Source organism: Tauraco erythrolophus, chromosome 22, assembly GCF_009769465.1.
Source record: "Tauraco erythrolophus isolate bTauEry1 chromosome 22, bTauEry1.pri, whole genome shotgun sequence".
Classification (NCBI taxonomy): Eukaryota; Metazoa; Chordata; class Aves; order Musophagiformes; family Musophagidae; genus Tauraco; species Tauraco erythrolophus.
Window position 1 is genome coordinate 10,576,320 of NC_141486.1, and position 27,271 is coordinate 10,603,590.

General features: G+C 48.2%; 1 protein-coding gene across 1 annotated transcript in view; it reads left to right on the forward strand.

The window, feature by feature from the left end:
- Positions 1-8,597: 8,597 nt before the first annotated feature.
- The window catches only part of LOC147527233 (carboxyl-terminal PDZ ligand of neuronal nitric oxide synthase protein-like), a 33,113-nt gene continuing 14,439 nt past the window's right edge, over positions 8,598-27,271 (forward strand). The window contains exons 1-2 of the mRNA XM_086625255.1: positions 8,598-8,853; positions 12,768-12,839. Coding sequence (XP_086481381.1) covers positions 8,749-8,853; positions 12,768-12,839 — 177 coding nt within the window. The 5' untranslated portion in view covers positions 8,598-8,748. The remainder of the gene's footprint in view (positions 8,854-12,767; positions 12,840-27,271) is intronic.

Genomic DNA, 27,271 nt, shown 5'->3' on the forward strand with positions numbered 1-27,271 from the left:
TGCCAGAGGAGGCAAAAACACAGCGAGAAAATATGAAAACCGCTTTTACAGTGTCAGTAACGGAAGGAATAGTCTCTCCAGCAGTCAGGAGAATTCCCCACGGTGCCAGTTAAGCAGTGATGAAATGGAGGATGTGCGAGGGAACCAGCCTGAGGAGCAGCAAATCCCGGGACTGAGCGGATCCGGCAGCGCGCGCAGGCGGGGGCGCTGCGCCCCGGGAAATCCCGCCGGAGTCCGCCGTGGGATGCGGGACTTGGGGAAAAAACAGGCAGGAATAATGAGGGTTCTGTGAGACCGAGCTGCCGCTAGAGTCGTGCTCCTGATCTGGAGCAGGGCTGGAACAGGATGTCAGAAGAAATCACTTAAATGAAAGCTGAATTTAAATAAGTGCAGCAAAAAGTTGGGACTTCAGTTGGCTGCGAGAAAATAAAAAGGTCATGTCAAGGCTAAGCCCCTGACCGTGGACTCCTCACACCAGAAGGAGATACAAATGCATCTTTTACCCTGCTAGATCAGGTTTTAGGAACATCTGGATTAATATCTCATTTTCACCTCATGCTCCCTGCTATTGTATAGAAACCAAGACGTGAGACACAATGTGCCAGTAACTCTGATTCCAAATGTGTGGGCCCTTTTCCACAAGTCAAGAAGATAAAGTTATTTATCTTCTTTAGATAAGGTAAATAAACTAAACTTTAGAAGAAGTTTAATAACTTTCTTCTAAAACGACTAATAATAACTACTAGCTAATAATAACTAATGTAAAGAAGAAAGTTAAATCTCCAGGATACTACCTTATTTCAACAGCAAACTAGAGCTTCACTCGCAATCTGAACACTACCCGTATTTTTTCAGTGCATCATCTATCTTCCACCATTTACCCTTGCAGACAATGGACAAACTAATTAACTAATTAATTACAGCATTGTGTCTTACAATGTCAAGTGACCAGGAAGGCTGAGGTCACGTACTCGCTCTTGGTTGCTCCTACGTTGCTGTTAAATGATGTGCATTATTTTTTTATAGCTGTTGACAATTCTTAATTAAAAACTTGGGAGCGTTTCCCTGTGCCAGCAGGAGCTCAGAGGGGCCTGTAACTTTGGCAAGGATGGTCTGCCCAGGTCGTGTCTTTTCTGTGTCCATCCTTGAAGGGCACATCCTGGTTGTCTCACCAACCACCACCAGATGTTGGTGTCTGCCAACTGGAGTGTAATTTAAAATGGTGACCTGACTCTAAGTGTCTCTTATTTTAGTGCCAGGCACCCCGGATGAACATTTTTTAAACATATATTAGAGATTTATCCTCACCAATGTCAGCAGTGCTGAAGGAAAGCCAGGGAAATAGTTAAGATGGGCCAAGGTGTTAAGAGGCTTTGGAGCATGAGAAATAACAAACAAATGATTGCAAAGGAGAAATATTTCTATATCTAATTATTATATATCCGTATTTCTTACAGGCTAATAATGTATTAGTTATTTCTCTACTAAAGAAGCTGTAATACATCAGATACCTGGATTGCACTGTACTGTATGGATAAAACCTTCATTTCATGTTGAGATAAATAGAGATGGTCTGCAGTGTGCAGCATGAAGTCAGACTGTACATGGTATTCAGGTACTGCAAGGTAGGGGAGTAAAGTATAGGTTAAGTAGTAATAAGGTAGGAAGGTAATGCAGAAAGAGAGTGTATCCTGCTGAATCCTGCAAGCTGGATCTAGCAGCAGGAGAGAAAACATACAAAACCTTAGATCATCTGTCCCCTGCGCGGAGAGGGGAAATTCAAAGTTACTGTGTGCTCTTAAACAGAAGCTTATTTCCCAAGACGCTTGCTCAGGGGGAGTTGTTGATAAGAACAAATTGTTACTATCTTGTGATAACAAGTGAACAAGAATGTGGATTCTGCCTAGGAGAACTGTAGATCCGTCAGACTGTGCTGGGAAAAATTTCAGTGATTTTTTTTTCTGAATCATCTTCCAGTGTCACAGAGGCAATGGTATTCGTAGGCAGAACAGAACGAAGTGTGCTCTCCTACACAGAGGGGAATTTGGCAGAATACTGCTATACATGTACAGTGATCAGCACAGTATCCCATACCTTCAAGAGAGATTTCAATTCCAACCTTACAGTATTTTGGCCTTGTAAGAGCCCTGATCTGACTCCTAATGTAACGTCCCTGTACTTTTATTAGTTAAATTCCGGATATCAAATAGAACAGAGGTGCTAGTCTAATATTATGGGAATGAGGAAGGACACTTTGATTGTACAATACTTTACTCATCTCTTAGGCCAACAACTTCACTTTCATTTATCCTAAATCTTAACTTAGTGGGTCATAATAGTATGACATGGTTAACCTGATGTTTGTGTGTGCAAACACATACCTTCCCACGATGTGCACAGGTAACCGTCAGATCCAAGGGCGAGTCTGGTACCAAAGCAAGATGCAGACCACTGATGGGCAACACACTGGGGTACCACTTCAGAGACCGGCCTGTTTCCCCGAGCTGTGCTGGCAGGTACTCCGCATGTGTTTGCAGGAATATTCTCATGGAAGGCCTAATTCTAAGAATCACACTTTCCCAGGCGGTAGATTGAACAGTGAGAGTTTCACATCATGATAATGTGCTGATCCAAGCAACTCGCGCTGAAGGCGAACGGTACTGCCAACTCATGCTGTACAGGATTCATGAGTCAGACATGCGAACACATCACGCTTGTGAGTTTAATAAGTGACATTTTTCTTAAATAATAAATTTGACTTGTAAGCTTTTTGGTTACTGAGTCTGGATCAAAATTTCTAGTTTTTATCTAGCATCATAAGGACAAGAAATGAAATGAAAAGAATACCTTTTCTATATTTTCCTTTAAAAAAAAAAAAAAGCCAAGACAAGGAAAACAATAAGTAGCATGTAATTTGCAAAAAAAAAGAACCTACAATCTTTTTCAAATACCATATAAAACTGGCCTCCTGCCAGTGGCAAAATAGGAATTATTTTCAGAAATACTTTAGCATACCATTTTGAAAAAGAACACATTCCTCAAGCTATTACAAAAAAAAAAGTCATTAAGAACTATCCATCTGTGTCTGAAGTGAATAGTTCCTTTTGCAATGAGGGTGAGTATCTCCTGTCAGTTGCACTTTCACAAATCAGTAAGAAAGCAATGCTTTATGAGAAGAAAAGTCAGAAGAAAACATATCTCGTGAACAGACTCCACTTGGAAAATGTCAGTGGTGGTGTTATGCTTCAGACTGGGTTTAAATCTGTATACATCAACCCATGCTTCCGATGTTTGCGTTAGACCACTGAAGATTTGTGGTTGACCTACATATGCAAACAAAACATTTGCTGCATACTTGGAGTCGGGGGGGGTTGCATGATAGAAGATGATGCAAATATGCATAATTGTAGATGACATTTTTCATTCCCAAGTCCTGCTGCCCAGAACTTTGGAACTGGCCATGCATGAAAGAGGCTTGCGATCCTAATGGGCAGACTGCCTGGCTGTGCTGCTAAGCTGAACCTTCAAGACATTAAGCTTCTGTTTCTTCTTGAGCAACACAAATCTGGTATAATCAGCTAACCAAGCAGACCCTGTACTTGCAAAGGACACGTATGACACTGACTGAGGGGGCTGAAACAATGACAGTTCCACATGTCATATCTGAATTCGTGTCATGTGGCAGCTTCAGAGACTCAAAAGATTTTGCTTGTGAGTTTGCTCTGTTTACTTCAAATCCCCAATAAAACAGAGGGTAACATCACACCATTTCAGCCAACAGTACCTAATTTATCTATTCTTGCCTCCATATTTCATCACACAGCAGCATTTGTAGGACATGGTTGATGCCTCCAGGCTTACCTGGCTAAGCAAAGATTTTAGTTTATCACCTAGTGATCATAAGCAATGCAGAGTGATCTGATGTAAAGCAAACAAGAGGAACTGCAGGTCAAAACACATTTCTGAACTACTTCATCCATCTTTATTTTGATAATTCACTTATATAGAAAAGTTCAGATTTGGCAATGGGTGGGGTTTCTGATTTGTTCCCATATTTTCTGTTAAACTGAAGCTCAAAATCAACTCATTTAAATGAAGGTTGGGCAGTTACATAGTGGAGAATATAAATCTTTACCTCCCTTTGCTTCCAGATCTTTTTTTTTTTTTCACTATTGGAGAGCACAGCTTCCTAGAACAACAGAGGGAAAAACACATACAGAACCCTCTGACCTTGCAGTAGCTTTGTATGACAACGTTTCATGGTTGTGGAGAACTCCTGACATGCTGTCCCCCTTAAGTCTGTGTTTTAACATTTGATCACTGTTTTAAGATACCAAGAAAACCCAACAGATTTTACTGTGTAGCAGTACTGCTTAATTTTGCTTCTTTAAGTAAAGAAAGCAACTGTAAGGGAAGTAGAATGTGTCTGAAATTTTGGAAATCCAACTGCAATACACAATTTTTTGCCTCCGCTAGCAGAGCACGTTATTCCCATAATATGCTGTCCTCCCCTTCCCCCACATCAGCTCATCCTGCTCTGTAAGAGGACAGAAGCTGGTTGTTTTTACTATTATGCATAAAAACAACTCCCAAACTCTTGGAGACTATTACCTGTAAGTGAGGTTAAATCCAAAGTCGTTGAAATTAGTGAAAGGTTTTATTGCATTGATGCACCCCAGATGATTCACCTGTATTCATCCTTCTGTTCTATAAAGTCATCAGTAACTCCGTTAAGTCCCTTTGGTCTGAATTGATGGAACTTTACAGCAGTAACTGCTGTTTCCTAGTGACTATGAATTGGGCATCCTTTGCTTCATTCTGCCACTTTCTTAAATGTATGCAGAAAAATGCTGCTTTCAAGCAAACACACATCTGCTGAAGAACAGCACGTGAATTCAGCTGCTAAATCTCAAAGGGCCGTCCACGGGCACACTGCAAGCCTGCAGCAGGATGGTGCACCGGAGACTTTGCTCTAAAACTTGTACTAGCACAAATAAGGGTTAACAATGCTGATGAAGTCGCATGACAAAACCAGGTCTGCTAAGATAGTCAGCGTGCACAGATCTCTCGGATCTTACAAGTCTGATATGGAAGTGATTTCCTCTAATGGAGGTTTTGTCTGCCATTAGTGGACGTCTGTCTGGTTGTTCTTGCTATGTCGTATCTTATTTATCATTTAAAATCTTTGCAGCTCTGCCATGCAGAAATAAGGGCTTAAAAGGGTTAGCAGAAGGGAGGAAAATTTCTTGGCATCAAGACCAGGTCTCCTTTGGAAAGCATGCAATGCCTCTGCAACTCTTTATCTGAGTTAGGAAGGTGGGTTTGGAAGAAACTTGACAGGATCAGATGGGAGCAAGAGCTACCTTCCCTGCAAACCCGCCGACAAAACGATTAAAGAACACCCTGCACATAATACCCGCTGCCGATTCACACCGTGTTTGAGGTCTCTTCAGACAATTCAGTTATGTAGGAAGAGGGATTGCCATGCAGAGCAAATGTCAATGCAGACAGAAGTGTGCATCCATGTGAGAGAAAGAGAAGGAAAGACATCTTGGTAGCCTGTGCCTGAAAAAGAAAGCTGATACAAACCTGTTCTCTGCAAAAACACTTGAATCTATGAGCCAAGAAGCTGTCTTTGGTGCTTCACTCCTACTGTGTTCAGAGAAATTCGAGTTTCTATGTGTGCTTTGCACATCAAAGGAACAACTAGCTCAGTTCCTCCATCTGATGCAGACACCCACTACAAAGTTTGGCTAACTGTTGGCATCAAGAAGGGGTAATGCTAGTAGGGGTTTGTTTATGCTAAATCCATGACGATTTACTGTGTAACTGGTTAATTCCACATATTTGCCCAGTTTTATTATCCAGAAGAAAAGGCATACAGCTTTCTTATCTGCAATGGAGTCAAAAAATTTTCTTTGCCCAGCAAACTAGAAAGTTAACAGCTTTTTAAGTTTAGCAGCCTTCAAACACAATTCTCAAACACAGATCCAAACCATTAACCTTGAAAGAGCTAAGCCCTACAAAAAGTTCACAGAAGTTAATGAACATGGACTGTTAAACACCTCCATTCACTTGTGATCTAACAGAGTCTGGCACTGCAAGCATTATTAAATCACAGTTGCCTTATTTTTCTCAGGATTCCCATGAGATGTTTCTTTCCCCCTACCCAAAGGATTTTATAATCTTTGGGATAGCGGAGAATACCAGAACAGAAATAAAAAGACCATTCTTGTTATTTCATCCTATCCTTTCTATCAGATTAAAAACCATAACTATCCCAAGCAAAGTCCATACACTCCGACTTACACAGGAATGTTCTTGTGGCAACGGAAGGGTAATGAGGAGGAACTTTCCACAGCTCAGCACCATGACAGGTTCATGCATGCCTCAGTTAAAACACAATATTGCAGAATCAATGTAGAGACTCACCAGTAGTGGCTGTGTTAGGGTTTTTTCCCTCGCTAGTTGAGCTGTGCTGGCATTACCATCAAAGGAAGCACAAGCATAGGCTGACTGGGTGCATCTCCTCCTCTTTGGGCTTAGGAGAACCAAAGGACTGAACCTTGCTCAATCAGTCCAAGGACATGTGCACGCAAAATCTAGGTTATTCATTCAGGTCAACAGATATTTCTTAAATCAAGATTCATACAGGATAGGAAAAGCGCCATGAAATGTTCTAATTACACACTAAACAATGGCATAAAGACCACACAAAAAATCACCAACAAAGAACTAAACTGATGAATCTGCAGGGGAGATGTGTATCTAGAGCAGCATATTGGACAGAAACCAGTTAATGTAGTTACATACCTGAAACAAAACCCATTTTGAGTTATGCTGTATAAAAGACAGATTAGCATAAACATGTGAATATTTAAATGGGAAGGTAATGCAACCTTATATCTTGGAAGGAAAAAAAAGAAGCCTGTCTGGAAACAGAAAAACTTAGCAAAGACGGGAGGCTGACCACAGAACCCATCCCAGCACAAGTGCCAGAATGAGCCGCTAATACCACAAAATACTTGAACATGTAGGGTCACAGTCAGTTAACCAGTATGAATTCTTTGGGCTTTTTCTCTCTCTCTTAATTATAAGTTTCTGGATTTTTGGCTCTTGCCCATCTCCCACTGACTTACAAGTACTCAGAGATGCCAAGAAACTCAGGATGATTATGCTCCTGAGATGGAGACAGGGAGTTGTGCACTGTCCAACTGTGGCCAAAATTTTCTCTCTTGCCAACGTGAAAGCCACGCAAAAGGTGGTGTCCAACAACGTTCAAGCATCTGGCTGAGGAGTTATTTGTATGACAAGAAGTTATAACTGATCACTCAAAAATTAATTCTGGGGAACCCAGATGAGATCAGTTGGAGCATGTATAAGCCTCCACCCCTTGGATTCGACACAATCCACGTTTCTGATCATCACTGTAACAGGCAAAGAGCATGGCTGTACTAATGGTCAGAAGACAAGTCTCAGGTCTTGCCATCGCAGCTGTGCCTGTGCCTCTGCACCCACCCTGTACCCGTGCTGAGCTCAGGCACGTCGGGCATCCAGAACAGCGTTGGCAAGGGCTCACCTGCACACCTGAGACAGGGCTCAGAAGGAAAGAACACTGAGTGCACGGGCACAGCAGTAACATCCCGTGCCCACAGCAAAAATCCCAACGCTGTATTGAGTCAGTCCGTGGACACAAGCTGTGTGACCGGCTTCTGACAGAGGGCACGTACTAACAGAGCTGTGAGTCACGTTCACACGGGACATACATGGTGGTTTTAGCACGCTGTTCTTGTGTGGGGCCGCGGCGACATCCTACATCATCACGTGCACCATCTTTTTAGAATTTCTAACACGGGAAAGGGAGCAGGTGCTGCTGACATGATACAATGTGACTTACACTGTCCAAAAAAGCAAAAAATTGCATTAAGATGAGACTCCATCCGCAACCCCTGCCATCGGGAGCATGGTGCAGCAGCTCCCAGCCAAGGCAACACCGCCTGCTCCAAGGCACGCTCAGGACACTTCCACAGCCGAGAACTGGCATTTGGTATTTTTGTGCCCTCGGAGCTTATGACACGGGGTTGTCCCTCCGCGTTAACAAAGCACCATCAGCCGCAGACACAAAGACAAAACCTCCATAAGCCAAACTTCACCAAGACGCCCCAGGTGTTATTGCCAAGCCCACAGAGAAGGCTTCGCCAGGCGAAACCTCCCTTCCCGATCCACGGAGCTCTGCTCCCTGCCGCGGGGCCGAGCACGGCGCTGGCAGGACCCGGCAGCCACGGCCGGCGCTCACCCGGTGCCCGCGCCAATACCGAACCCGGCATCACTAAACCGCGGGCACCGCCAGGCCCGGAGCGCCGGGGCAGCAGCTCTTCGGCAGCCGGTACGGCGGTGCGCGGCGCAGCTCGCGGCGGCCGGTTCGCGGAACCTCCGCGCTGCTACAGCCGGGCACGGCCCCGCCGAGGCGCTGCCCGTCCCCGGAGCGCCCCCGGGGCCGGCGGCGGCGCCGGCCGAGGCGGGGCGGCCGCGGGCTCCCACCGCCCCCCGCATCACATGAGGGAACTTCGGGCCAATGGCGCCGCGGCGAGGGCCGGGGCCCCGCTCGCACCCGCGGACGCTCATTCAAAACGCGGCCGGGCTCGGGCGCCGGCGGCCCCGGAGCGCTGCACGGCTCCGCGGGGCCGGGCGCTGCCGGCAGGGATGCCCGGCGGGGCCGCGGCCTGAGGCGGCCGCCCGCCCGCCGCCATGCCGGTGAAGAACCGGTACAACCTGGTGGACGATGGCTGCGACTCCCGCGTCCCGCTGCACAACGAGGAGGCCTTCCAGCACGGCATCCACTTCCAGGCCAAGGTGAGCCCCGGCCGCGCTCCCCCAGCCCCGGGCGGCGGCCAGACCCTCGGTCGGGGGCGCAGCAGGGCCCCCCCGCCCGCCAGAGCCCCTCGCCCCCTCCAGGCACCGGCGGCTGCGGCCGGGGCTCCCCCTGCACTCCCGGGCCCTCCTCGCCCTCGCCTGTTGCAGATCGCCCTCCGGGCAGGGGCCCCGCGGGCTGGCCCGCTGCCGCCGTGTGCTGGCCCGCTGCCGCCGTGTGCTGGCCCGCTGCCGCCGTGTGCTGGCCACGGGGCCCGCGCACCGCAGGCTGGAGGCCGGGCTCGCTGTGCCCCGTCCAGCCTTGCCCATCAAAAAGCCCCGAGCCCGCGCAACTGTGTGCCAGCACTGAGGAATTCTAAAGAAAACACCAATAAATTACGAAAGCCTTACATTTAGTTGTCACAATCAAACAGGTTCTTGCTCTTTTCCCAGTGTTTTTTTCCAGCTGTTTAATCCTTAGAAGCCGCCTTGTGCGCTTCATTTGAGGACTGATGTGCAAAGACCCCTCTCGACAGCGCAATGGATACCGCCTGCACCAGATGCACGAGCGTGTCCTGCTCAATCTGGTGCTTGCCCTGTCTCCATCGGGCAGGACCCCGCTCCTGCCGCGGCGAGGGGACAGCCCTGCATTCCCCTGGAAACCAGCAGGCTGTTACGTGCTGCTTAAAACCATATTAGTGCCTCGTTCCATCTGACCTGTTCCCTGCATGAAAAGCTGGGCAGCCAAGGTCTTCATTTAAATGCATACGGTCTTCAGGTAGCAGAAGGAAACCCTGATATTGTCAGAAATTTCATATTGATCATGAAGAACGGTCTGGCAGCACAGCGTCACTCTCCGAAAGTGACTCCATTGGAATTGACATTCTGTAGACAGCGCAGGGAACGGGTTTATAATTCAGCTGACAAGAAGAATTGCATTTTGCTGGAGCAACTCTAGGGTTCCCTTCCCCTCTTTGCAGGTGGCCTAACACACATTAGAAATGGAATTCACGCCTGCTGCCTCCTGAGCTGGCAAGAAGGGGCATATACATTCAAATAAAGCTTTGAAACGTGGATTTTATATGTTTTGGTCTTCCTGCTAAAAGAGCTGTAAGACTTAAGCAGGATAGAGAATGGATATGAATAGACAGCTAATCATGTATTTTAAAAATCTCTCTCTTAGGGTAGAAAAACAATTAATCTTTGATTTTTTTTTTTTTTTTAATTAACACTTGCTACACCACAGACTGCTGAGGAGAAGAAAAGTCCTTATTTTGATTTTTTAAAAGACGTGAAGCAACTGTACCTTTAACTGAGTGAAATGGGCTTCTTCAGATTGACAGCTTCAGGCATCCAGAGCTATTCAGAGAGTGGACAAGGCGCTGTAAGATGTGTGGGTCTGAGATGGGGTTTGCATTACCTTAGTAACATGCGTGCTCAGTTCTGCTCCGGTCTGTCTCTTCCAGTTAGGACGCTCATTGTGGGCACATCAGTCAGCTGCAGCTCTGGCAATGACAAGGCTGTGACTGGCTGCCAGGTGTCTCGCACCAGGCAATCTTACTGACCACGTTCGGTCTCTAATCTCTGCATACCAAACTGTCTGACTTGCCCTATAATCTTCAGAGACAAACTTCAGGAGGTCCATAGTAGGAGCTACTCGTGGAAAGGTGGCTCTTTGTGCAGAGCTTTGTGAGCTGGCAGGGCTCTGCACGAGTACCCAGACTCCACAGCAAGGCCAAAGCCGGGAGTTTGGGAGAATCTCTTCTGGCTCAGCAGTCACCAGCTCTCCTCCTGCCCCCACCTTTTAATTCATCTTTGCTAGCGGGGCCTGTTCCCCGCTGCAGCTCCGTTGTTCGCAGACAAAAGGCCAGCCGGCTGCGCTGGATTGATCCGAGTTACCTGTGACGGTGCTGACAGCCGCCGCGGAGCGGGGAAGGAAATGCCGGCGAACCAAAGAGACCACAAATCTGGAGCGATACGGCTGTGCCCTTGCCACCGGCACAGAGGGAAATCCTGGCTCCGTCACTCCCTTCCCTGCTGCCCTCCAGCTCTCGTGGTCTGAGCGGTTTGACTCTCCTGTGGTTTACCAAAGGCTATAGCTGAACTTACTGCTCTGAAAAATGCCATTTTGCCAAGGCATTTACAGAAGCATCAGAAAAGCCAGATGACCTTTCAGATTGCTTGTGGTGCTTATTTCAAGGCAGATGAAACAGCTGTAAATACTGAGCCAGGAGAACTCATCTCTGAAAGCTCTATTAAGTACAAGTTTTTCCAGATAAAACCCATTGCAAGTCGCAAGCGAAACAGCAGAGGAATAAAACCAGAACTATGTCAGTATCGGTGATATCTATGGGGCTGCTCTTGGGGAAGTATTTTGTCTCTGTTGATACGTATATTATCACCCTGAATGTTTGCAGGGGTCTCCTGCCTAGCCTCCCCTTTCTCTCTCTCTCCACAGGGGAACAACTTCTAAAAAAACCCAAACCCCACAGCTTGAAACCACACTCTCAAAAACCAGGCTTGATTCATGAACCAGATGCTCCTGAGAGGGGCACTAAGCTTCGTAAAGCACCTTCTGCCCCCCACTAACCTGCCTGTGACAGCCACGTGGAGATGGGCTGAGTTACAGCAAGGGAGCTGACAGATCCCGCCAGGAACCTGCCAGGGCCATGTCCAGCACCCTGCCCTTGTCTGCCAGAGCCACAGGACAACACCTGGCACCAGCCTGTGGCAGGACACTGGCATTTCCCATCAGGCTGCTCACCCTCTCACTCAGATGGCATTTTTCATGCCCTTACCAACATGCCCTTGACGTGCCAGTCTTTCCTCAGCGCTGTGAGCCACACCACTTTACAACATTAATGGCCTTTTGCTCCATACACGAGGTGACTGTCCAGGACACCACGTGTTTTCCTCATTCCCAAGTCTGAGCTGGCAGCTTTGTGCCTGCCCAGCTTGGCAGCGGTGCGGGCAGCGCCGCGGCTGTGCCTCTGTGCCACGTGTGCTGTCACAGGTCCCACCGTGCCGCAGCAGCAGGTGCACAACCAGAGTCTGCTTTGGCACGTGAGTGTTACAACCCGGTGTAAGGGAGGAGGAAACGGCACACAGGAGGGAGAAGCACCAGCAGCAGGAAGCTGTGTGCCCACAGGCCTTCCCTGGCAACCCGCACAGCACCAGCAGCATACTGACACCATGTGCATGCGAGAGAGCGGGCAGCCACCTTGCAGAGAGCTGTGGGCGGGTGAAGTGGTCGGGGCAGAAGGGCTGGGAACCCGCCGGCTGCCCACGTCTTGGCCCCCAAATACGGGGCACTGTGGCCCTGCCATGGGTGACACTTATAATGCCGAGGGCAGCCGCGCTCGCAGCTCGGCCAGACTGCAGCTCCCATAGGCATAGGTGAAAACCAGCTGGTGTGGGACAGAGATTTGAGTGGGTTTACCAGGATTTTGCAGACAGCTGAGCTGGTCCAACCAAACAGGGACAATGGTGTCCAGAGGGAAGATGGTCCAGACTGAAAAGTTAGGCCAGGATCACGAGCCTTTTCCAGGAAAGCTGATTGTTCCACATCCTGGCAACTTTCCATCTCTTAGGCGCTCTTAGCTTTGAGTCTTTTAAAAGCAGGTGCAGTGAGGAATGACAAAGGATGGACAGTCCCATTTTTAGACCTACAGGATTGTGACTTGATTAGCACAGACTCTGCTCTGCAGAGCACTGGGAAAGGTGCATCCAGAATCTGCATGAGGTCAGAAATTCACACCAACGTTAGAAATCCATGAACTTCTCCCTCCTATCATGTCCCGGTCCAAAGAGCCTAACCAAGCAGGGACTAAATTAATGAGAGATGTGGTTTGTTTTGAAGAAACCTACACCATTAACTTGTGCATTCTTTACAGACATCTCCCTGTTGTGTCTTGCAGTACATCGGTAGCTTGGACGTACCCAGGCCCAACAGCCGCGTGGAGATTGTGGCAGCCATGAGGAGGATTCGGGTAAGTTCAAAAGAGCTGAACCCCACATGAAATAAAAGGTCACGTTCACTGGGGTGACTTGGTCGCAGTGTGCTGTTCCGCATGACCCCCCTTCCTGTCTGGACCTCAAATCTCAGCACAATCAGGATTGTAACAAGCTTCTCCAGAAATTCCCAAGGCATATTAGGGTAGACCCAAAGGGATCAGTTAGCGAAACTCAAACATAAAACCCCAGTCTCTGCTGAGCAGGCATAGGGATTCTCCTTTAACATAAGAGATTTATTTAGCTTGTTCAGTTTTTTTTGTCTGTGAAAAATGAGATGTACACAATCTGCTCCACAAAAGCACTCGAATTCATTGACAGTTCCAAATATATTATGTTATTATATATTGAAATATCGGTGGCCTGGCAGATGTTATGGATGTAAATCCCATCAGACTAGACCTTGTGGATTCTGCTGCTCACGGAATAATTTGCTGCTTTCCCTCGTCCTCCAATACAGTTTTACGGTTCCTGTTTCTCATCATCAAGTCTGCGCTCTTCCTCCTCTAGCCTTTTATTCTTCAGAACAGCCTGTGAACGGTCACCAGATTTAGCCACGATGAGCAGGGTGGCTAGCTTACGTCTGCTTCCTGTATAACCAGTTCAAGTCTATCTGCCCCAAAAGGCAGTGCAGCTGTTGTGCCTGGCTGAAGTTTTGCCGCGGTCTTAATTCTGAGGCTGTTCGTATGTCTCAAATCAGCTGAAGCAGGTTTGAGAATCTTCCATTTAAAGCTTTGAAGGGATTATCCTATTTCCCCCCTTCCCCCCACAGTGTTTAACCATCTAATTTTCATTTAGAATAGCACTTTTTAAACTTAGCCTGTAACTGGCTGGGGAGCTGATGTATTCATCTCCAGCCAAGCTCAGAAATGACATTCCCCTTCCTTTGCCTGCTCAGACTATTAGCCCGGCTCGTGCTTGGAACAGAGTGCAGCAGCAACCTAAATTGCCTGGTTATTTATGGATCAGGTGAACATCTACAGGAAGCAAAAGCAATAGGTGAGGACTACCAGGGCAGTTTAGATGCTGGCATAACTGTTGGTAATTTTTGATCTCAATCAATATCAGATTCCATGCTGCACTTTTGCTGATCTTTGACTGGATAACACCCTTGCAAGAAAAATCAGACAGTAATTTAATATCAGTTTCCAGAAAGTGTTGTGTTCTGTTTTCTCACCAGCTGTTGCCATGATGGTATCTAGCTCAGAGTCTTGGCGGTGCAATAACACGCTTGGGTGCTATGTGAGGCATGTAAGAAACCACTCTGCATTCATGAATGCCATCAGTTAATCCTATAACACAATATTTTTAAAGTAGGCATCCTGTATCCTATACTGGGTTTTTAATCTTGGAAACCCTTTCCAGAAAGGGAGGGCTTCCCTTTTCATGTGCATATTGTACAGCAGGATCTTATTCAGACACTTCCTGGCTGCTGAGCGGAAGATGCTCCTCTATTGAAGATAGTTAATTGGCACTGATCCTTAATTAGAGCATAAAGAATGAACTGGGAGGTCTTTGAAGAGAACTCTAGTGCATAGAGTACACAACCTAGGAACTGAGGAAAGATGGGAGTTATTTATGTAGCCTTCATTTGCCTGCAGAGGCCTTGTCTATACTAGAGTTTTTCCCATGGACTCTCAGCAGCACCAGTTGCAACTGGGAGGAAACACTGGAAGAAGCTGTTGATGGAAACTAGTATTTTGCTACCATCTTATTGTGAGTGGTAGTGCCTGTTTGCACTGCAAGAGCGAGAAAGGTCCTGCAGCCCTGCCAAGTGCTGAGGCTTTCATCCTTTGTGCACTCCAGTGTTCCACTGGAATTCTCTAGTGGAGCAGAAGAGAAAAGTCACGCAGTACAAGCCCTAGCACAACATTTCCTACGCCCTGTGACATGGGAGGAGGCAGCGTGAGCCATCGCTGGAGCAGTCGGTGACGGAGCCAGCCCAAAGTGCCGCCAGGCTGTTACTCACGGCTTCTGCCACTCCAGAAGGGGACCTGGGAGGAGGATGAGGAGTCACAGCCCTGTATTTTTCCAGGCACTGACAGACCTCGTCACACTAGTTATTCATTAGTAAATTGATACAGGCTCTGAAACTGCCTTCCTGCTGCTGGTTCTGGTCTCCAGTCCGTGATTAAAAGCGCTCGCCCCAGGGAAGAAACCTTGAGCTACCTAGCCCTCAAAGTTGTCCTTAGAGTGTGGGGGGAGAGAGAGGGTGGTAAGAAAAGTAGCAACTCCAGTTGCTAAGTCTTCTCCTTGGCATTTTACTGTCCTGTGTTTTCTACTGGGCTCTTTTGCCAGCTCCATGCGAATTATGCCAGGAGACCCGGGAGGAGTTCAGTGGTATTCTCCACGCATGAGCAGAGCGGTCTGCTCGCAGTCTTCAGGACATGCAGAGCACACAGGCTGTAGGACTTTACTCCCAGAGAGTCTCAAATGACACGTTTTAACATAAATCTGCTGAAATTGTGGTCTGCTCTTCTGCAGTAGGTATTTAAGATGCGCTCTCATAGTAAAGCTTAAATCCGTATTCTGACTGAATGGATGCTTGTAGAATTGCCAGCAATACTCCATTAGTCACACATTAGATCCCCATTTCATAACAGACTGGGAAACCTTGTCTCATCATGTTCTATGCTTCCACTGGAGGGAATGCAAATGCAATAGGTAGAACAGGGAAGCTGCTGTTCTTAGCTTCCCATTATGCAGAGCTAGACAACTTCAAGTTTGCTAATCCTCCCAGTGGATTATTAGCTGCGTACAGCTGCCATGTTATTATATGATCATCAGAGTTCAAAATAATCCCTTCTACCTCCTCTAGCCCTGGCAGGGGAGGTGATGAAATTATTTTCCGACTTGAATAAGTACACTGTGCTCTGACAGGCACGTCAAGTTGCTGTTTATGAGAGCCCAGGTCGTTGAGCAGCTCCAAGCACCCAGTGCAGGCAGGTGTTCCTCCACCTCCCGGGGAGAAGCGACACGCTGCATCTGCTGCCTCCTGCTGCCCGAGGCCAGCCTGGCCCGGGTGTCTGCCAGCACCCGCTCGAGCTCCTGCATTCGGAGGCAGCATTCTGGTAGAGCTGGCTTTCTGATGAAGTGGCTTCATCTGCAGATATTTGAGCCTTCTCAGCATTCTAGAGAGCTCATGTACAACACAAGATTTTTCCTCCTGCAGAAGCCAAGTGGCAGCTAATGTGAAGGATGCAGAAGTCCTTCTCAAGGGCCCAAAGAGCTCCCTAGTTCAGCAGGGTCACCCTTTCCCTGGACACACTACTCCTGCCTGCCTGTTAGTGAACTAAATAGTCAAGTTCTCCCCTTGGTCAGGTGAAGGTTCTCACCAAAGTTAAGAGGAAAGAGGTTGTGGAGCCCACACAACACTGAAACAGTAACAGGAGAGCTTTGCCTATGGGCACAGGCCTAGGGATGAAGATGAGTTTTGTAAAACACACAAAACATTTCCCTGAAGCTCCTGAGGTTGCTTGGGAAATCTTGCCCTGGGAGACCAGGGAATGGATGGCTTTATGTGAAGGGTTAACATCACAACATGTCCTGCGTCCATTCCCCAGAGCTGACGTTGACCAGAGGAGAAAGAGTCAGCTCTTACCTTCCTGGAGCAGCACTGCCCTCATCCAGCACTTCACAGCCAGTCAGCAGCCCGAGTGAAACGCTGCTATTTTGAGTGGAGACTTGTACAAGGACATGGTAGGAGTAAGTGTCAAAACCTGTCATCCCCACTGGCAGCCTCTGCCAGCAATTCTCCAAGTCACTCTATTTAATTACCTTTAAGGCACAGAATCAGTTTCCCTGGAATTTGCACATGAGATTCTACGAAGCCTAGAAATTTCAGGTCTGTTTGGAAGGTCTAGCTTGGACCTATGCAGGCATTAACACTCAGAAAGGAGCCAGATGTTGGATTATTTAATCTTTTCGTAAGGGAACAGCCAAGTGGTGCTGTGCCCATCCAAGCACCAGGATGAACAAACAGGAGGCAGGCATCCAGACTGATGTGTTTCTTTTGTTACCTCCACATTTCTTAAGGCTTAATTTAATTGAGAAGTCTTTTTCCCCAGAGGCCAGCGTGCCAGAGAGGCAGAAACATTTATAAATCTTGACGCAAGATATATCAGAAATGCCCGAGTTCTCCTTGGCATGAGAATCAGTTTCTCACTTCAGCCTCCCTCTTACCCTGATCATTCTTGCTGCATCCACGCTCTTAAGCGGAGCCTCAACACTTCACATTTTCTCCACATGGTATTCTAGGGAGGAGGTGCAATCTAGCCACGCTGTAAGTCGTATCGACTGCCACGTATCAGCTGGTAGTGTTGAAGTGTGACATGACATCAGTTTAAATCAGGATGAGTAAAAGTTGCAATCCTACAGTGCGACTTTGTGAAGCAGAGGCGGCAGGGACAGCCGCACGAAACCTGCCTCTCCTGCGCCCCAGTGGCTCCCAGTCTGATAGCTGGGCTGGCTTCACACGGCAGCTCACACAGAGTCATGCCAGGCTGTAAATTGCAATGGTTCAGGAGCAAATATGGATGTAATTTATCTGCTCTTGCTACAGGACGAGAGGAACCAGGTGGACAGCTGGCAGAGGGCAGGGTGACTGTCTTCAGCCATCTCAGTTTAATTTATCACTGTGTGGCAGACTTCAGAGGTAGAGATGTTTAATAGACTTGTTGATGAGATTCTTCTAGAACACAGTTCCTTCAGTTCTCCCAAGCAGATAGTCGTCTTAACACAGAAGAGAAGCTCACCCAGATAACTGCTGCATAGATGATTCCTCTGATATATTCTGCCTATAAGCTCTTCCTGAGTTCTTATGCTCAGAGCTAAGTTTTCCTGCCAGCTCCATGTTAATCTGAGCTGGAGTTGTGATCAGTACTAAAAAAAGATAGAAGCTGAGCTCCCAGCTGCTGGGTTTCTTGGTTAGTCTTTGCAGCCTCTCCCACTATAATGAAGCTATTTGGTTTGCTGCAGCTGAAGCACAGACTCAAATGTGGAAGTGCAAACTGTTGGAGCGCTTGCCCTGGTATAGACCTCGTAGCTGCACGCCAGGATCTGTTGTTGTTGGATGGGAGTTTGTTCTGCTGCAATTCCTGGAGGGCTTTTCCTTTCAGCCTCTTTGGAAGAGTGTCCAAATACTCAGCTAATGACAGCCCTGGGCTGTAAAAGAAAACAATCCTAGCATCTTAAAATATTTCAGCAGTCTTCAGACTGGTGTGGACCTTTCTTTAGTTCTCAGAATGCCATATACCTTCCTTTCATTTACAGGTGACAGTTGCATGGTAAGAGTGTAAACCACAAGTGTCTCATGTCTACCCCAGAGTGCTAGCACCGCCTCAGCCAGTTAAAGACATAGCTGATAGAACACGGTGGTGGTGGGGAAATGGTCCATGTTGGTAACCAAGTCTCAGTTACTAGAGGCTTTAGAGACAGGAGAGCTGGGCCATGTCAGTTTGCCTAAGGCCTTTAAATAAATACTGTCATCACTTAGTGACATTCCCTAGATCACATGAGGAACAGTACTGTAGAAGATAGTCCCACGCTGCAGTCATGGGTCCAATCAATGTTTATACCGACAAGCAGGCAGCAGACCTTATGGGAGGATGAGAGGAGGACTTCAGAGAGACAAGCTTCCCCGAGACTATACATTTCTCTTCCTCTTTCTCCCCCATACAGAAAGGACAATGTGTTTACCCCAAAGTATGCTCCAAGAGAGCATCTCTTTCTAGGATATCTTCCCTGCTTCTCTGAAAAACAGTGCAAGGGTCGTTTATGCTGATCCACGTTAGAGCCTACAGGAGAGAGCAGTGGTTTAGGTATCCACACCAAGCACACATGAGCGCGTACAAACTTGCTCTGATATGTCTTGCAGAAAGTCTGGTGTCAGCTTTGGCTCCTCTCTAAAGCAGAGGCCTAAGAAAGGCTCATGCAGCTTCACGCAGGCAGTACAGGATCAGACTATAGTCAATCCTCAGCAGAACCTACAAGTCTACCACAAAAAAAAAAAAAAGAGGAATTTGCACTAGTGACTTGGAAGGAGATTTAAAGGCGATCGTGGGTGGCTTTGTGTCCTCTGCCTACTCACTGGATCTTTCTGTACTGCTGTCTCCCTCTGCAGCAGCCCACACACCTCTGCCTGCGACGTTACCTGCCATCTGCTTTACTAAGGCAGGATACCAGTCAACACAGCAAAGCTACAGACACAGAGAAGCACAGTCTCCCAGACAGGCAGGCTAGGAAAGCTGAGATTGGCACGAGGGCATCCAGAGCAGAGGGGATGACTTGGCTCAAGGCATCCTTACCCTACAGCCCTTCTCTTCCCCAGCACCAGTGCCCCAAGCTAGAATGTGTCCCCTTACCTGACCCACTTGCAGGACTGCTCAGCTCCAGGCACTGTGGTCTCAGAAACACCAGTTGCTCCTAGGGTCCCATCCATGACAGGCATCTGAGGCAGTCTAAGGTTTCTACCATACAAGATTAAGCTAATTGGTTTTACCTTTCCAGGCCCTGGCAAAATAGAGCAAGTGTTTTCAGGATGGTAATTAAGTGTTAATTGCAGCTAAGTTTAGCCCTAATGCCTCATTAGTTTGTTTTCCTCTATTTGTTGCAGCTATAGCAGAGTCTTCTGCACAGGGATGGGGATCAGGCTGGGCTTCCTGGGAGGCAGAGGAATCCTGCCATGTGCTCCAAGGGTCGTCCCTGAGCCATGCCAGGGAGCCTCTTACCTCCTCCTGCCCAAGAGAAGGAGATCCGGGTGTGGAGACAAAGATCCTTAGATCTGAACGCTCTAATTAGCATCTAGGCAGCAGCTCTGCAGGGGTCTCTGGTGTGCCCACACACACAGGTTTGCCCGTTTTCATGATACAGTGGGTTTTGCATCCCTTCCTATTGCTCATTCTCTGGAGCTTCACTACCCAGGCCCCTGAGCAGATTCTTTGCCCTCTCCCACACCAGAGGACTAGTGAGTGGGTCTGACAAGGGCAGGCAGCACTGAAACTACTACTGTTCAATGCCCTGCTCTACTGAAAAGCGTTCTACCGTTCCACACCACAAACGGCCCGCAAGCTTGGTTCCCACAGTCAGTTTGCTGGTCTGTAAGAAGATAACAGATCTGACAGAGATGCCCTTGGGAGGGGAAGCCACGACACATTAGGAGATGACAGCCCTGCAGCCCTAATTAGCCAAAATGCCAGGTGGGACTGTATCTCCTAGAGGTCCCTTGCCATGGAAGCCCAAGGGAGGGGTGGGTGATGCAGGTGCACCTCCTTAGGTCTCTCTACATATGTTCTCAAGTCCATGGTTGCCTTGGCAGGCTCAGGTGTGCTTCATGCATATGCTGCTTTACTAGCCTTACAGAAAATTTAATTTTCATAAACTGAAGAAAGGGCTTTAAAAATGTGGAAGCTGATTTTCTGGAAGAATTGAGTCTGCCATGTCTCAGACTAACCTAGGCTTGTTTGGTCCAGTTTCTGCTCTTTGTATTATCATCACGCAAAGGGAGGAGGCTCTTAACGAGATGTTTTTGCAGTGGCATCATGCACAGTGTTTCTAGGCAGCATTGTGTGGCTATGGTGGAGAACTGACTACTGCTGCTTGTATGTCTTGAGTGGGAGGAGAAGAATAAACACCTCAGATTCCATGAGAATCCAGCCTTTTGCCCACTGCTTGGGGATGTCTCACTGTGCCATAGAGCCGCCCCGCTGTCTTACAATCTCTTGCAGGTTTCCACCCTGCTCCTCTCCAACCCTAAACCACCTTGGGACCCTTCTGCCACTTCACTTCTGAGCTGGAATGAGTGGGGACTGGTCTAGGTGTAAATACAAGCCACTGTAACAGAAGACACCTTAGAGCTTTTTCAGTAGCCACGTGCTATGACCTAATTTTTGACAAGTTACTGTTGATTATAGATGCTTCAGCTCTTATACCCTGTTCAGGACGTGTGCTGTGTATGATTGATAACAGATGGATGGAGGGATCAGTCAGGGAAATGTGTCATCTCCAAGCAACAGCGACCTTTTAATGCCTTCCTCAGTACAGAAAACTGGATGGCTTCTCCAACGAGGGGGCGGAACTAGTGAGGCATATTAGTATTGTTTTGCATAAGAGTCATGATGGATTGGAGTTTAGCTGAAGGCTAATAAAAGCAGCAGTTAAACAGATAAAAGCTAAATTAAAACACTGGTGTTAAATAGAACAAGACAGAGCTTTTTGTCCGATGCTAAATCTTGGCAATAAGGCAGGTACCTTTTAATTGTAAAATAAAGTGGCTTTAACAGTATTATCATTATATTGCTGAAGCATTTTATTTCACTAGCTAAAATATCAGTGTCTGAGATCGCTGCAAAGCTTTTATCTGGTTTGAAATAAAGCAGCTTTTTCAACAATTATGTTACTGGTTGTAGAGTATTACAGAGATGAAATATAATGGCTTTCAAATTACATTCTGGTGCAGAACAATCAGCCACGACTCAAAGCCGCTTCTTTATTGGTGTCTGAAAAAACATAATTGAGATGGCAACCAGAGCAGTAGCGAGCACATTGGATTAGCTCGTTAACAAGGAGGTGCCTTAATCCAAGTGACAACTGCATGGGCAAGGGCACAGAGGCTGGGCTTGCCATGGTGTGGAGCACCTTTGCTACGCTGGTGGGGCAGAGACCCTCCTTGTGCCGCTAATACGAGCGCGCACCTCGACTGCCGTTAGAGCAGGTTGACGTATTTCAGGAACAGGAACAAAACAGAAAGGTCCATGAAAATACAAACATCTAAACTTGTCCCATGGGTGAAGCTATCTACATGCAGGGAAAAATTAAAAAAAAAAAATCAGCTTGTAGCTATGGTTGTAACCTCATGCTTTGGCCTCAGACTTTCTGGTTCTTAAGTTAAGAGTGTCTGCACGGGACACAAGAGGAAGGCTAGACCCAGTGCCAAAACAGCACATGCCTTTGTAGATGCTGTCTTGATTTTGTCCAATGCAAGGGTCTTTTGTACTTTATGGATCAGGAGACTCTGAGGGACCATGACCACAAAGCAAAATTCTGCCTAGTAAAATGAGATTTGCTAACAATAGCTTGGTTCTACACTTGCTTTCTTCATTCTGCTTTTGCTCTGTACTAAATGGGGCCTGAAGGCAAACAGAATTGGTGCTACTTAACATAATGCTTTGACAAGCCACTTCATGTTTTGACCAAATAGCTCTATGATAAATCTACAGAATAAAAATCTTGAACAGGTCCCTGGAGGGAAGGGTACTTTGATGAGGGAGCAGGGATTTTTCAAAGGCGTTACAGAATGGTTTTCTTTCTTTCCTGTAGCAGTGATTAGACATTCTCTTAAATGGCTTTTTGCTAGGACAGATGGGTTATTTGGACTAATTGGCAACCACCTGACTGTTTTCAGGACACCTGAGTCACTTCCCCCTTTCTCCATCCTTCTGTCACTCTGCTGCCAGGATACTGCCACACAGTGGGTCTGCTGGGGGGAGATATGGTCCCTTGCATTGCAGAGAGCATCGCCAGCCAGGCTCCGAATCACCCCACTGCCTGCACACCAGGTGCAGCGTGCCCCCAGGAATCCCACCAAACCCTCTGAGCTCCAGGGTTTTCTTTCTAAAAACAAATTATTTTTGTCACAGGAAGAAGAGCAGTGAGTCATGTTGAGAGTAGATGCAGTGCGATGCCAGGACAGCTGGCTCCAGGAGGGTAAGGGACACAGCTGCTCCTCAGGCACATGGGTCCTGTGGTAGAACTGGCCCCAGTGCTGGTGTCTGCCATGAGTACCTGCTGCAGAGCCACACACGCTTCACAGAACACTAAGGTTCAGTGATCCCAAGCCATCGTGGACCAGTTCAGTCCTGCTGCAGCCTGTGCTCCTGCCATTAATGATTATGAGGCCCAACCCTCCAGCCCAGGCACATTGGCTTCTTTTCCCGTTGTTGCCCCCCAGGGCAATGTCGGTCTCCCACCGGTCTCGCTTCCTTGCGTCCAAGCCAAGGGCAGGAACACTGTTTGTGGGTAATCATTGACCTGTAGGCAGTCAGAGCAGGACACGTTAATGTCCACAGCTCCACACCTGGCTGCTGACACCACTGCCAGCCCAGGGACACCAGGAATGGCACTGGGGAGCAGAGCAGGCAGTAGGAAAGTGGAAAAGAGCATCAGCACCAAGGGTGGCTGCTGGGAACTGCTGAGCAGGGGAACTACAGCACATCATAGCTATAGTTGCAGTGTGAACAGGGCACACCCAGGTGAGTTCCCACTCTTTTTAGCTGCTTTTGTGGCTGTCTGTAACAAGTCTTTCATCTTTACTTACCCATCTATGAAGTAGCTGTTTACCCAGCTGAGGAGCCTGGTGTTCCCCTTCCAGAGACCTGGGCACATACACTGCCCAGCACCACAGCTGCAAAACAAATCATCCAGTTGCCCCTTGTCCAAGAGCCTGAAAGCCCAGCCCAGGCTGCTTGCCTCTGCCTTGGCACTCGGCTCTGATGCTCTGGTACAGTTTTGATGACAAGACCCCTGTGACAAAAATACCAATACTGTAAAACCCTCTGTATCCAGAATTCCCACTATCTGAACTCAGGCTGTTTCTCTCATCGTGATTCACTAACCTCTGTAGCTCCCCTGAGGCTAACAGAGTCCTTGAACTGCTTAATATTCTGCGGTTTTGGAAATGACACAAATAGTGTTGAATTTTCTCTTACAGTAACAGTCTCATTTCCAACTTTGAGTAAGATTTTATGGACAATTTAAGGAAAACCCAGAGACCTCCCTTTAGATTTAAGGATTGCCACAGAGAAGGGTTATTTTATTAGCCTTCAATAATTTCTAACCAAGGAGCACTTAGTGAGAAGCAGCATGCCAGCCGTGCTGTGCCTGGCTCTGCTCAGGTCTTCACATCTGGGTAATACCTGTGTGGGATGAACATCTGCCCAGGGGCAGCCTGGCAGGAGAGAGGTGGGCTCCCTTCTGACTCTGCTTTTGCCATATTCCAGAAACGTGCATGATACAAGAGCTCTTGGGCAGATTTCAAAAGACAGTGGAACAGTTGGAGATCGATAGAATTAACAGCTGCACAGAAAAGTCTCCTTGCCTGGGAATAAAGCAGATTATTTCAGTCCCTGGCTGTTGCAAACCAGTACATAGCAAGGCTGTTCATGAAAGTCGCTGGCACTGAAAGGGTTCAGCTACACCCAGGGCTTGAGCTAGCAAAGAGCTCTCTGCCATGGAAGAGAAGGAAGCCTGGCTGCACCCAGCAAACGAGGCACGAAACCTGGCCCACATGTAGCAGCTCCCTCAGCCACTCAGCATCCCTCCCGTCTTCATTCTGCTCTAGTTTGCGATCAAGTGCCATTTCTGAATGCAAATGGAGATCAAGTCATCATTCTAGCTTGAATTCTGCTTGCTCAAAGATAGAGGTGCCAAGTCCAGCTTCCCACCTCTGCTGTAGCAGAGAAAATGCTAATTTCTCAAGTAGGTGGGTAGGAGAAACCAGAAGACAGAGCTGTAGGACAGCACCCAAGGATGCATATGGGGTGTGATAGCAAGTTAGAAGCCAGAAGATGGTCCCTCCCTGCAGCATTTACCAAAAGCAGGTGTTAGTCATGCAGATGTAGGTTCTCCAGATTGTTCTCTAAAAGCAATTCCAGGATTCCTCCTCCTCTGGATAAGTATCCGCCCTGGGTGGACATCACTCTCCTCTGCATCCTGAAGTCAGAGGCTTTAAGGAGGAGGCTGCAGCCACACGGTTTCTCCCAGCTGCAGAGCAGCACGAGTGCTGGAAATGGAGAACCATGGCAAGTCACCCCTGCCCCTCTCACGAGCAGGGGCTGGGTTGACTTAGTTACTGGTTTGGGCACATGGGCCTTCTCTCCTCTGCCTTCTGCACCCCTGGAACCCCACCCCATGCACTGCAGCTCCCTCCACCTGCACCGCCATGGGTCCTGCCCAGCTCCCGTGGCCATCAACTGCTCACAACCTGAATGGGTGCTCTGCTCCCTGGAGAACAGCTGTCACAAACTCTCCCGCAAAGAACCACAGCAGAACTAAAAATTGGCTTTTGATTTTTACCCTCTCTCTAAACAAGCAATAAACAGCAGCTCCCAGAGAGCAAAGCCATCCTGTCCATCACCCCATCCCATCTGCCCCTCCTGCTTCCGTGAGGGCATCGGCTCCTCTCCGCACAGCTCAGCCGCAGCACCGAGACTCGAGCAAGGAGCATCTCCGGCGCTGCCAGGCTCACATGGCTCGCCGATGTGCCGCTGCCTTAGCAGCCTGTCGGGCTCACGGGGAGGGTGGGAAGGGACTGAATGTACAATAGGGATTTTGGAATGAGCAGCAGAAATCCTCAGCTGCTCCCTGTTCGTGTCTATCCGAGCAGTTTCGGGTGGCCTGGCCATGCTGGCTGGGTGCTGGGTAGCTGTCACTTAGCAGGGGCCTGGCTGTAACCAGAACAACTGAGTGAATGGAGTAGAAAATGAACATCCTTGCTTTGTGGATGAGAAACCGACACATAAAATACTCCGTTACCTTCCCACAGCCACGTAGGGGGTCTGAGGCTTTTTCATGGAGCTCTGAGCCTGCCGCAGAGTCCTGGCTCCTGCTCTTCTGAGCTTTGTTCTTTGAACATTGATGAACAAGGTTTAGAAAAATTCAATCTCCTAACTTGCCTCTTGTCCTGCATACCAGCCTGGAGGGCAACTGGGATATGAAACATCATGTGTACAAAAACAGGACCTTCTCTGCAGGGCCTCTTGCCACTGATGTTTATAGGGAAATACAGAATTACTTGAAGGGATCGCAGTGTATAATTGCAGTTTCACTCCTAAGGGTTATTTCAGGTGAATCTGACCTGCTTCTAATGAAATGAGCACTTTTTATCTGCAGTAACCTAGCAGCTCTTCGAGGTAGGGACCATTTTCATGTTCCAGAGCTTGGTACATGAGGCTCTTCTGGGGTGGGGTCCCAAGACACTACTTCATTACAGAAACTAATTAATCATCCAAAGCACTGCAGACAGAAAAGGTAATTTGTTTTCTCCTGCAAAGTGAATAGAGGTAGGGAGGAAAATAAAACCCAGATTCCCTGTGAGCTGGGGTTGGCCTGCCCTGGAGAGACAGGGACTGAAGGGCAGCGTGTGGGAAAGCTCCTTATTAAACCTGGGGACAGCGGGGGTTCCTGGAAGTGACAGTCACACAATGGTGCTTTTGTCAGAGTGGCACCGAAGGGCAGATGATGTCACCTTGTGCTGGACCACTTGTGCCTCTGGGGCTGGAGCTCAGCCGCATCGCGGTGTCTCTAACGGGGAGGAGGCAACAAAAAGGCTGCTTTTATGCCACCCTTTTTTAAAAGCAGGCAAAGAAGCTTTGTTCCAGAACAGTCTGCGTGTTTTCAGAGGTGGAAGAGACTAATTAAAGAGCCACTGCCAGTGCTGGTCTCCCCAGCAGCTCTGCTCTGCCCCGTGGGTGTAACTCAGACCACTCTTTGCTCCACTGGTACTGCTTCCTAAAGGACTATTTTTTCCCCTTAGACCCCAAGCACTGTTGTGGCTTCACCCACACGTATCACCCCAGAGCCTCTCCAAAGCCAAAACAGGAGTTAGCAGGAGGCAGCCAGGCCCGGCATGCCCAGCATTCCTGGAGTCACCTCTTCCAGAGCCTCTGTCCTCTAAAGAGCATCCCAAAGAGAGACAGAAAACACCTGCATCTCTGCAGCAAGCTGGAACACAGCCAGAGGCAGCACAAGGAGAAGTGGGCTGAGCCCGCGTGGCCTTTCCCAGTTACCAGCAACTTCCAAGAAGCCACTCATGGAGCTGCGGCCATGAGCTGAGCTGGGAGTCAGCTGAGGAGCCCTCGTGCCAGCGGAGGGGTTGTGGGGCACAGGTCCAAGAGGACCTGCAGATTAGACCAGTTAAAACAGTGCTGACAATGCCAAATGGGAGACTCCAGAAACGCAAATAATTTCGCAAATAAACCTTATTGATTCAGGTTTTTGCAATTTCCTCCATTGCCTTTCATCCCCCCCTCAACCCACAGCACTGCTCAGCTCTAGTTGCAGTGAGGGGCAGACCACCGAGTTGGGCATTAGTGAAGGGTTTGGCAAACAGGCCCCTTGTTGTTGAGGTGCTTCTGCACCCCCTGCACCCTGGCAGCTGCCAGGGGCCACACACAACCCTGGGTCAGGGAGCAGCAGGGGTGACTTTGCTCCCCCAGCAAGGAGGAGCTGGGAGCCAACCACGATAGCATGGCTGGCAGGGCCAGGGCCCCATCCCGTCATACCTGAGCGAGATGAGATGAGCAGAGCAGACCTTGGGTAGTAGCCAGGTTCAACCAAGAGTCCAGATGATCAGGCAGGTCTGTGCTGTTGGGACAGATCTGAGGCCAAGCTGGGAAGTCAGTCTTTAGGTTGGGAT